Genomic DNA, 12,378 nt, shown 5'->3' on the forward strand with positions numbered 1-12,378 from the left:
AAATATATAAATTTTATATATTTATGTACTCAAGTCTAATATTTATGTACTCCTACAAGACCTAGTAGTTTAGCCAAAGTCAGCTTGTGTAGATTGAAGAGGAGGGTGAAACATATGAGAATATTAATATTAATATATCTGCTCTCCCACCTAGTAGTATCATAGGAGTTACTGCACCTTTCATGAAGTACATGCTGAGAACTATTTTTAAAATTATCACATACGAGAAAGCCTTGTATGACTGTTGTATTTCTATCACGAGCTTTTAGGTATTTCTTAACACTGTTCATTATTTTGAGGAAGAACTTGTCTTCACTCAAAAGGACTATTTCAAAAGGCCACTTTTAACACTAATCTGACCATGAACTGTCCTGTGCAGATGCTGTTGTTTCTCAGCATCCTTTGCAGTTGATTTCAAGATTATCCAGCCTGCTGTCTCAGTCAGGAGATGGTCAGACTAGACAATGCAGGATAATGTTTCACAGAGATTCATACTGTCCAAATTACCTGTAACTCAGTGACCTGAACAAGCTGTTGACAGGCACAAGCCAGGATTCAGGATATTACTAAGCTCCATGAAGTCTTTTTTAAAATGGGCACATTTCCATATTCTCACTTGGGATGTACCCTTCTTTTTCGAAGAGGCAATGTGATGTTTGTTAACTTATGAGACTTCTGCTTCTTGTTCCAACACCCCTACCGTGGGCAGGGACACCTTCCACTAGACCAGGTTGCTTAGAATCCCATCCAACCTGTCCTTGAATGCTTCCAGGGATGGGGCTTGGAAGCTGAGACTTCTGAGGCACCAATGTGGTTAAGTTCCCATATATATATTTATATTTTTTTCACTATGAGTGTGCACCTGTTTTACAGCTCTCTTCCTTTACTGGATAATGGCCTTTGTCACCAAGACCATCAAGCTTGTCAGATACTGCCAGGATGGTGTTCCCTTTTCTCAGCTGCGTTTCTGCATCACTGGAATCATGGTGATCCTCTATGGGCTGCTCATGGCTGTGGAGATCAACGTCATCAGAGTCAGGGTACGTGGCTTTAGCAGGGTCTGCAAAAATATCAGCACTATCATGGGGATGAAGGTGGGTCTTTAGTCCCAGTAACTCTGGTTTGTGTCAAGTTTGGGCCCAAGTTTAGCTTGGCCATAAATATTTTGTTAATTCTATAGAGATCAGTGGGCATGTCTTTAAAATGTATGTCCTTGGTGTGTCCCCTGGGCTTGGTGTGTATGGGTTACTGTGTTCATCTATCTATCTATTTATCTACCTATCTATCTATCTATCTATCTATCTATCTATCCATCCATCTATCCATCTCTCTCTCTCTCTCTCTCTCTCTCCAGTTTTCTATCTATCCATCTATCCATGTATTTATCTATCTATCCATCTATCTATCTACCCATCCACCCATCCATCTATCTATCTATCCATCCATCTATCTATCTATCCATCCATCTATCTATCCATCCATCTATCTATCCATCTATCTATCTATCCATCCATCTATCTATCCATCTATCTATCTATCCATCCATCTATCTATCCATCTATCTATCTATCCATCCATCTATCTATCCATCTATCTATCTATCTATCTATCCATCCATCATCTATCTATCTATCCATCCATCTATCTATCCATCCATCTATCTATCCATCCATCTATCTATCCATCTATCATCTATCTATCTATCTATCTATCTATCTATCTATCTATCTATCTATCTATCTATCTCCCCATCCATCTATCTATCTCTTTATCCATCTGTCCATCTATCCATCTATCTACCCATCTCTATATATCTACATCTCTATATATCTACAGACAAGGTGAATATATTTATATAGATAGATGCATATTTGTGGATGTAAGGAGGGTGTGTGTGTGTGTGTGTGTGTGTATGAAGCACATGCTACATTAATGCTGATCAACTATTCAGGTAGAGAATGTATAAGTCAGCACACATTCTTACCCTCAATAATTTAAAGTAATTATATCCCAAGAGTACTTTTTTGTTGTTGCTCAGCTGGTGATAGGTGGTACTGGTAGGCTGCAGAGCTGTGCTCACATCCCATGTTGCTCAGCGTTTTGCCAAAATGGAAATGCTCCTATTTATAAGCAAATTCATATTTAAGTTCAATGTAAATGTACCCTTAAATGCAATTTTGACATTGTAGTTGTACTGTACAAAATTTTTGCTAAAAATCACTGTTAATAAGATAATTTCTGAGCAGGTGTTGTCTACTTTCTCCTCTCCAGAGGTACGTGTTTTTCATGAACCCTCAGAAAGTGAAGCCCCCAGAGGATCTGCAGGATCTGGGGGTGAGGTTTCTGCAGCCTTTTGTCAATTTGCTCTCAAAGGCCACTTACTGGTGGATGAATACTCTCATTATATCTGCTCACAAGAAACCTGTGGACCTGAAGGCCATTGGAAAGCTCCCAATTGCCATGAGAGCACTGACAAATTACGTCTGTCTCAAAGAAGCATACGAGGAACAAAAGGTAACCACAGATGTTCCTGTCACTGTTTGGCCTTGGAAACGTGAAGTGTCACTCTGAATTTTTTTTTTCAGCTTTTATGAAATTCTAGTTTCAGGAATTTTAACTCAGGACTGTTTGTTCCAAGGTGAAACTTGGCATGGGAGGTTCCAATCCAACAGTTGCTGTTTGGTTTTAAGCGAATTTATAGCAGGAAGGAGTTGCCAGATTGAGTGCAACTGGAAACTAAAACCACAACAGAATGATTGCTTGCTGGATTGTAAAAGTGAAAGCTTTGTTTAAATCTGAGCTACTCCAAACAGCATCTTAAATTGGAAGACATTCTGTCCATAGTATCAGCTGGAAACACTCATCTTCACTTTTTTTCCTCCAGAAGGAGAAATAGCCAAAACCACACATCAAGAATAGCCAAAACACTGGTGTCTTAGCAGTGCTTTAGTCACCAATGTCAAGCACAGCACTGCATGAAGAAAATTAACTCCATCCCAGCCAGACCCAGCAGAGAAAGCATGGTTGGGAAAACTCACTGGGGAGAGAAGGACTTCCCAGAGGAACTTCTGGATGTATTTAGGCAGCTCTCTTCTCCCAGCAGGGAGCTGCAGGCTCCTTTCTGTGCCCTATAATCAGTACAATTGTTTATATTTTAAAGGATATAAGTTGCTTCTCTTCCCTTTTGCAGACAGTCATTACAGAGAGTAGAGACTACAGATCAAGATCCTTCTGCTTTAAGCAGAAAGCTACTGAGCCATTGGAACTGAGCTTTTCTCAGCAAGGGAGAAGTGCATTCCTTAGGCCAGCTCCTTAAGGTGCCTAAATCCTATTTAAAGAGGCCAAAGAGTCTTAGGCACCTCCATGCCCTGAGGACCTGAGTCTCTGGGCCATTCTTAATGACAGGACAATTCCTGTGGCTCATTTACATCTGCAGATACTGTCTGTGCCTGCACAAATATGCAGTTCAGAGGCCAAAATTCAAGTTGAATGTGCTATTGCTTGTGTGCAAGAGCACAAATTTTTGATGTCTATCTTCCCTTGGTGTGTGTCATACACCAAGGAAGACTTTCATAAATGTGCCCCATGCAGTTACACTCACCTGTGTTTCTAGTGTTGCCTTACATCAGATATTTTGGGTTCTGGAGTTGTCCAAAATATTGAGATTACCACAGCTATCACACTTGTGCTAATATTGGAAAACATGCTGTAACCCTAAAGTAAACTGGTTCTTTGCAGATAAAGTTAAAGTAAACCATGTGGCTAAAGCAAATCCAAGGATCCAGGCAGTGGAACTCACTGCAGTTTATCCCTGGGTGGGTATGTGCTGGCCTGTGCATGGATGGGCCAGAAACAGCCACATCATTAGGAAAATTCTTCAGGTTAGAGCGTGGTCTGCAGTCTGGGAGAGATGATCTGTCACTGTCTCTGCTGCCAGTGTGTATCTTACACTAATCTTCTGCTGGAAGGGACGGCAGCCCCCCACCATCCTCTGGATTAAGTGGGGTTACCCCTGCCTGTGCCTGGAGACAGCTGAGCTCAGCTGTGCTCCGTGGCCCTGCAGAAGGAAAGCTTCTGTTCCTCCCCAAACCCTTCTTATCACACCTCGATGAAAGACAGTGAACACGACCTCGAGTATTCTACATTGCAAAATGCCTTTGAGATAGCTCACATGACATTGTCTTGCTATCTCTTCTGCGTGCTATGAAAATAAAAATAATTTAATAAATTCTCACATAATTACCCCCCCCCAAAAAAGTGACCCTGTTTCTGTTGCTGCTTGGCTTCTGTTTCAGTTCCTATCCAAGCAGTGTAGATGTTTCAAACCACATACTAATGCATCATACATCACACATGTGAAAATAGATTTAGCACATTGATATTACATTTGGTTTCTGTCCTGATGGTCAGTAGAAAGTTTTTCTTTTGGGAGTGTAACAGCAAAAGCAAAGTCAAGGACCATTAGTTCCCTATGCCTGCTATTCTTGTGCTGTGATGGATGTTGCCTGTTAAGGAAAAAAAAAAGGAAGAAAAAAGTTTGTCAGCTAGAAATCACAGAGGCAGAACATTGCCCTACAGCACCAGGATTACTCTGTCAGCTCCAGAACTGTGGGAACAGTCAGATTTCCATGTTTACTGAGGCACACCTTGCAGGTGACTTGATTTACCAGCAGGCTCTGTCTTACTGTCCCTGTTTGGACTGCTGAGCACCCGGGGTAGAGAACATCACAGGGGTTTGAAAGGAAGGTGACAAAGGCAAGGAAAATCTAATCAAGTCCCACAGCTGAGAAGAGCAACCCATCCTGGGTAATTAACACAACAACAAATGCTACTGACTACTCTAACAAAAATAATCCCTGCAAATTTAAACAAACAGATGCACAGTTGATCTGTAATGAGTGGTGATTGACAGATCATCCTTCAGCAACTAAATAAAGGGTCGGGCTGGCACATACAACACACATCCTGTACTGCAAGCCCATAACTCTCAAGAACCATTCTGGAAAAGAGCTTATGATTAGAAGAAAAATTCACTTTTTGTCCCCTCTCCCCATTAGATACTTCAGTTAATATGATGTGCTGATTAAAAAAGGAAGAGATAACAGTGTTTAGCAGCAGAGATTATTAGATAACTTGATTGAATTAGTATTTTTTCCAATGAAAAGTAACTAGATTTCATGTGGTGATGACAAATGTGTGAGCTGTAGTAGCAGTGAAAATGGCTATTAAATTGTTACAGAAACAAGGATTACTATTGCCATTTACCAAATTTACTGTTAACTGAATGACCAGGATAGTATGACAATTTTTTTTCCCAAAAGATGGGAGCTGTGTTTTCCCAATAATTTATCTTAGCTCCTATCAAGCTGCTAAAATGACAATAATTTCTCTGAGGAGGGTGACAGCAGTCCCTTTAGTGCACTTAAGCTCAAAACCCACTAGGCAGCAGATGTGGGCAAAGGGCACGAGGCCCTTGTGCTCTTTCCCTCCTCAGAAACAGCAGTTTCATTCTGACCCCTTTCTGAAATGTTGGCCCTGGTTTGTCCCCATGCTGCTTGTTTCTCCTTACCAAGCTTTTTGGCCCAATCCCTAGCAGCCATCTGGTCCACCTGGACATTTTTGGCACCACACACGTATTCCATGGCATTGTTGAAGTGGCAGTGAAGGAAAAACCAAGAAAAGAGGAAAAAACCCAGGAGGCATCCAGGCAATTCCAGGCACACTTGCTTTACTTGGTGACTTTGCTGGGCTGGGGGTGCTTGTTCCTGGTCTGTGCTTAAAATGTCTCTGTGAATGCTCAGAAGGGCTTGGCTTGGCTTACAACTTGCAGGCATCTGTGCTACTTGAAAAATGACAGATGCCTTTCTAGAGTGTCAAAAGCTGCTGCCTGAATTGAAAGGAAAGCACTCGGCAGACCACGGGTCTGTTCAGTAGAGTTCTTTGTTAGATTGAAAGGAGTTCAGAAGCATCAGAACTCCTCTGAGTAGGCAAAGAGAGATCTGCTGGCTGGTGTTTTAGGGCAAGAGTTGAGATACCGTGTAAATTCACAGAACTGAAGGCTAGAAAGTACCCTTAGTTGATTCAGTCTTGCCTCCCACCTGGGTCTGTTACTCTCATCTTGTCGGGCATGGTAATGAGTGATCAGCTGAAGTGTGTCTTCCTGGAGGGCATCCAAGGGACGAGAAAAAAAAAGTCCAGATAAATTTAATTAAACTGTATTCTTGCAGGCGTCTGTCCATGTATTTTTCCTTCAATCCCTTTGTCACACCAGAAGCCTTCACTGGACCAGGTGGTCCCACAGCCACTGTGAAATGAGGATTACCTGCATGAGCAAGGGGCTGGAAGGTCAAACTTTTCCCTGAGTGCAAGTGAGACAAGGAGCAGTGGCTGCCTGCCAGGACTATTAATCTGTGCTTGCATTCCCATGCCCACAGGTTCAGAAAAGGAGTCGGATGTAGAGATGAGAAACCACAGTCACAAAGAGGGGGTAGAGCTTGAATTTGCTGTGAAGAATGTCTGAAATCCATTGGTATCTCCAACATGTTTGCTACCTCACCTTTCAGGAACCACTTGGGCATCCAGGATGTTGCCATATAAAGCCGGGGAGGCTTCTTCTTAATGTGTTGATACCTATTTCTTTGTTTTCCAGAAAAAAGTGGAAGAGCAGCCCAACAGGAGCCCCTCCATATGGCTGGCCATGTACAGTGCTTTTGGACGACCGATCCTGCTCAGCAGCACCTTCCGGTACTTGGCCGATTTGCTGGGCTTTGCTGGGCCACTGTGCATTTCTGGCATTGTCCAGGGCTTCCAGAACACAACCAACAACACAAACACAACAGAAAAGGTAACCTGACAGCACGGGTTGAAAGGCTTGGGTAGTTTAGTTCTGGATTCATGTCGGGTGTTTGATACACCTGGCTTTTATGATTGGCACTGTGTTATTTCATGTTTTCTTCTGAGCAAATTGAGTTGTTTTTTCTTTTTTTTTTTTTTTTTTTTTTTTTTTTGTGAGAGACAGTCAAGTTCAAAACCAGAGTAGTGGAATGGAACATAGGTAGTGGAGGCTTCCCCCAGTTTCACAGAATCCCAGAATCCCAGAATATGCTGAGTGGGATGGGACTCACAAAGATCATCAAATCCAACCCTCAGCCCTGCACAGGACCATCCCCAGAGTCACCCCCTGTGCCCCAGAGGATCATCCCAAACCCTCCTGGAGCTCTGGCAGCCTTGGGGCTGTGCCCACTGCCCTGGGGAGCCTGTTCAGTGCCCAACCACCCTCTGGGGGAAGAACCTTTTTCTAATATCCAACCTAAGCCTCCCTGACACAACTTCAGGCCATTCCCTCAGGTTTCCCAGCTGTCTGCCTCTTGATGGAGTCATCCCAGCAGTTCTGGGGAGAAGGAACAATTTTTCTGCTCCTCTTCAAGTGTCCCTCTTTGTTCCAGGCAGGACAGCCACTGGTGGTGCCTCAGTGATCCATCCAGCAAGGATCAACCTGAGAATTTTCCTTAATTTCTCTCTCTTAATTTCTCTCTCTCCATTTCTCAGTTTGTAGTTCACTGACAGGTTTGAGCTCTCTGAAATCTGTTTTTCACTGGGAAGCTGAGAGGAGTCAGTCCCTGTTTGTGACTGATTATACCACTGGTTGCAGTGATGAAATGAGTTGGCACATGTGAGAAATTGAAAAGCATTCACTTTATTCAATGACTTTCTTGACAGTAAAAATTCACTAAAGACACTGGAATACAGCTCATTTCAAGTTTCACTGAGACTGAACTTTCAGAGATCACTTCTAAGCACTGAACAAGCCTCTGATTCAGAACATTTTCTATCATAAGAAAAAGAATTTATTTAATTAGAGAAAAATACAGGTAAAGTTGTTTTACTGACTGACAGCAGAGAAGACATGAGGAAGAAATTTTCCTACATGTGTCTCCTGATAACAGAAATTTCTCCATACACTTTATGAAGCCAGTAATTTGTATTTGAATGAGCAGATAGGTATGTAATGAAACAACATTTTCCCCTCCAGATAAAGTATTTGACCATCATCACTATCCAAATATCTTTTTCTTGGCTGCTCCCTCCTGACATTAATCTTCTTGACTGATGGACTCAGTCTGGCTTTAGACTTTCATTGCTCTGAAGGAGAGTTTAATTGTACAGCTTATCAAATAAAGCTCTTTGTCATCCTTGAACCTGCACATGCTGGACTTGAGCCACAAAGTCAGAAGGCAAAGTGCATGTTTTGCCTTCAAAAATGTTTTTTTTGTGTGTGTGTTGAACAAACAAGGTATTTAAGCTTGAAAATAACTTCTGGATCTCAGAGTTAGGAATCTATATCTTGTCTGCTTCATTTATCTTTTCTGCTCTTCAGTGCAGTGGTTTCAGTTGTGGGTTTCTTAAAGTTTTAATCAACATTGACTAAAGGGAAGATTGGAATCACTGGAAATCTTGAAACCACTCCAAGGGTCTGGCTTGGTGACAGTCACTATTTCTCTTGGCTACATTTCAGAATACATTTGCCTTTAATTTATGGATTTTGATAAACTTTCTCGTGGTCTTTCTTCCTATTACCCATTTCTGCTTTAATTTCTCTCTAGTTTGAATTAATGTGAACAAGTTTAGTTTTATGCTTATTCTGCTTTAATTCCTGAGAACTCTACATACATTGAAAAAAAATATATTTACAAATGTTATTTTATTATTGATAACTCCACTATGAAAACATGGGGAGGTTTGATGCAGCAGAATGTGAAGAGTTTTCAAATATATTTATCTGACCAATCAGGCACTTAAACAACCCTTGTTTCAAAGAGTCTTGGGCAAGGGGTTTGCTTTCCTATATTGCCCAAAATTTTCATCTCAAAATCAGGCTGGGTATTTCAGTAAAACAGGCTTTTTCCTCCTCTTTCTTTTTCTTTTTTTTTTTTTTTTTTTAAATCTCCCTAAGAATTCCAGTACATCCTGCTTCCAGCTGGATCGGAAATACCAAAGGGACAGTCCCTCTTGCAGTATTTTGGTACATTTGTTTCCTTTTCTGCCTTAAACAGAGCAGAACAGTGAACACAAAAACTAGGAAATGAAAACAAATAAAGTGATTTAAACAACATTTTCTCTCTGCCCTCTTGAGGCATCTGAACCTCATTTTGTGGAGATTACCAGCATTGTTTTATTCAGAATTCACAGGTATCCTAGACTTTAATTCTGGAAGGAACTGTTTCTATAATATGCAATATAACTAATCCCATATAATAAAAATATTTCCTTTGTGGCACAAGTGGAATGAGCTTTTTTTTTGTACTGAGTAGCATTTCTATGCTCCAAATCACCAGAATTTGATGGAGAAACTAAAGACAAGGCAGACGTGGTGAACTTACTGTCACTTTTCTGCTAAAACCAGATCATTTTAGAACTGCTAAAAGTTGAGATCCTAAGTCTTTGGAACATGAGAGGAGTATTTAATTTTGACATCTAGGACAGTGAGAAATCTGATTTCTATAACTTTCCCATAATACCATCAATATTTTTTATTTTAGTGCAATGACTGAATTTCCTTGTTCCCAGTTTCTCAAGAAAACACAATCCCTCCTAGGGCACTTGAATAATTTTTTCCTTTCTTTCAGGTGAAGGATCCATCCAACTCCTATCTTTCCTCAGAAGAATTCCTCAGGAATGTCTATGTGTTGGCAGTCCTTCTCTTCCTGGCCCTTATCTTGCAGAGGACATTCCTGCAGGCATCCTACTATGTGACCACAGAAACTGGCATCAACCTGCGAGGTGCCTTGCTGGTGAGCAAAGATGTTCTGCCAAAAAACTCCCTAACAACAGCTCCAGCTCTGTGCTTCCATTTCATCTGTCTTGTTCTTTATCTGAAGGCTGAGTTAATGATGGTTTGAGGGATGGTACAGGCTGTGTTTTTACACAGAAAGCTGGGCAAAGCAGCATCACCGACGCAGCCAAACTGTTGGCAGCAATTCCTTCTGCTAAAAAACTAACCTGTAGAAGTTCAACACTCACTCTGTGCGTGTAAGAACACATCTTTGCAGATGAGGAAAGATGTAAGCAGTGTCATTTTGGCCCTGCTTTGCTCATTCCCTTACGAGTTAGCCTCTGCTGGCCGTGAGCAGAGTCATCTGCAAAGCATCTTCGTTTTATGGGAACCTTGTCCATGTGCCCTGAGTGGTGAGGCTGGATATTTATGCCCTTTTGCACAGAGCCCTGTGGGATGGGGTGGGAGTGATTCATCTGCAGAGCTGTGTCTGTAAACCCAGCATCCATTAACCCCCTGTGACAGTGTGTTTATGGACTGGAGCCAGCAGCTCCGGCTCAGCACGTGGGTGGGTTGTAGCAGGGCTCTCCCAGACCAGACTCCACAGGCAGCAGGAGCAGGAGCTGATGTTTTGCCAGATGTAACTGACCCTGGGAATATCAGCCCAGCGTGGAAGCTGCTTCTTTTGTGCCCACTGGGGCCGATGGAGCTGTTTCAAATGTGTTCTGCCTTCTCCCAGGATAAGGTGGTACAGACTTGGAGAAGAAAGAGTACCCGGTTATTTTCTCGTGTTTTTGTGACTCCCACTTGCCAAAATGGAGACTTTTAGGAGCATATTAGCTCAGCTGGTGCACATAACACCAAGGCTGTGGGATCTATCCTGTACAGGTCATTCACTTTAGAGTTGGACTTCATGATCCTTGTGGGTCCGTTCTAACTCAGAATATTCTGTGCTATGCAGCTGATGTAATTCACCGTGGCCTGTAGGCATCTCTGATTATTTTTACAGGATCTACATTGCCAAAGGACAAAGTCAAAGTGGACAAAATTTTTAAAAAAACTTCCTTGGAGCTGCAGCATTTGATATTTGGTTGTAACTGTGAACAGGGCTAACAACATTTGACTTTAAAAGTCTTGTAGATATAAACGCTGATTAATTTAAAACCCTGTTAAACTCCTACAAATTTTATGGAAAGAAATGGCCAGGTAAAGGGGAGAAAGCCAAAGGAATCCATACCCACCCTAGTCAAAACTTCACAGTTTAACCATCTTATCAGAAACAAGTATCTCTTTGAGAGACAGTGCCACAGAAAAGCAGGCTCACCAAATGTTTATTAAAAAAATATCTTTGGCCAGTCTCCTAAATTTTGAATGTTTTGTTGTCATTTTGTTCTATTTTAGGTCTGAATTAAGCAGCAAATCTTTTGAGAGGAATTGGAGCTTTTAAAAGTCAGTTCTCTCTCTCGTGCTTTCTCTCCCTCTGTCTCCCTCTCTCTCTGTCCCAGGTGAGAGACTGGGAGAAGGGCTGCCTTAGGCAAAGGCTGGTGCTGCAGTGTGAAACATCCTGCTGCCACTGTTGTTTTATAATTACACCATTTTCATATCTTCCATTTTATTCCTTTCCTACAGGCAATGATATATAATAAGATCCTGAGGCTTTCTACATCCAACTTGTCCATGGGAGAGATGACGCTGGGACAAATCAACAACTTGGTTGCCATAGAAACAAACCAACTGATGTGGTTCTTGTTCCTGTGCCCCAACCTGTGGGCAATGCCTGTTCAGGTAGAGCATCAAAGAAAGGGCCTGATTTCAGGGGTCCTCCAACCTGGTTGGGAAGAGTCTGTGAGACTACTACAAACTCCAGAGGGGAACCTAGTCTTCATGCCCATTTCCCAGGAAGACTAACAAGCAGGAATGCAGTCCATCATCTACTCCAAGTGCTGGGAGGATGTCTCTCTAAGGGCCAGTGAAGAGAGAGAGGGTTTTTTTGAGAGAGGGAGGTTTTTTTTTTGAGCAGGATTTCCATGTCATGGATGTTATCTGTGACTTTAAAAGATTGACCTGCAATGCTGTCCCTGCTCATATTTCTTCCACTGCTGACACAAGCCATTGCTTTTACTTCTGCCACATGGCAGCAGCACAGGCATCTGACAGGGCTGATTATTTCTCTTTGCAGAGTCCAGTTTTAAGTGGGTTTTGTGGCAGGAACAAAAAGTAATTGAATCCTGCTCTGTGACTGACAGCAGCACTGACAGTGCTCAGAGGAGCTCCCCTCTAAACAAGCTTAGTTACTGTACACATCTGGTCCTCAGCAAGGCTTGGAAAGAAATACAGGCAGATCTGTGGGAAGGAAAGGTTAAAATTGTTAGCCTGAAAGAAATCTTAAAAAATGCCAAATGCCTTAATAAACTAAGACATGTTGGTTTTCCATGAAACTTGGACTCCTGTAGCATTTCATAATTTTAGCTTAGGGTGAGTTTGGCACGCTCCTTACCTGTTGGTGATCTCACTGACATTAAAAAATTTTAAAAAGAGATAGAACCAACTGTTATTATAAGTATTTTATAATCTTTTAATATCTCAATTGACTATTTTTTGGAAAA

At 41.8% G+C, this 12,378-nt stretch overlaps 1 protein-coding gene across 10 annotated transcripts in view; it reads left to right on the plus strand.

The window, feature by feature from the left end:
• The window catches only part of ABCC9 (ATP binding cassette subfamily C member 9), a 68,968-nt gene that overhangs the window by 10,847 nt on the left and 45,743 nt on the right, over nucleotides 1-12,378 (plus strand). For all 10 annotated transcript variants that reach the window (XM_018083639.2, XM_018083643.2, XM_018083637.2 and 7 more), the window contains 5 exons: nucleotides 874-1,040; nucleotides 2,272-2,514; nucleotides 6,650-6,844; nucleotides 9,627-9,791; nucleotides 11,402-11,557. In XM_018083639.2, the coding sequence (XP_017939128.1) occupies nucleotides 874-1,040; nucleotides 2,272-2,514; nucleotides 6,650-6,844; nucleotides 9,627-9,791; nucleotides 11,402-11,557 (926 nt within the window). The remainder of the gene's footprint in view (nucleotides 1-873; nucleotides 1,041-2,271; nucleotides 2,515-6,649; nucleotides 6,845-9,626; nucleotides 9,792-11,401; nucleotides 11,558-12,378) is intronic.

This window comes from Manacus vitellinus, unplaced genomic scaffold (assembly GCF_001715985.3).
Source record: "Manacus vitellinus isolate BGI_N305 unplaced genomic scaffold, ASM171598v3 scaffold_66_pilon, whole genome shotgun sequence".
Classification (NCBI taxonomy): Eukaryota; Metazoa; Chordata; class Aves; order Passeriformes; family Pipridae; genus Manacus; species Manacus vitellinus.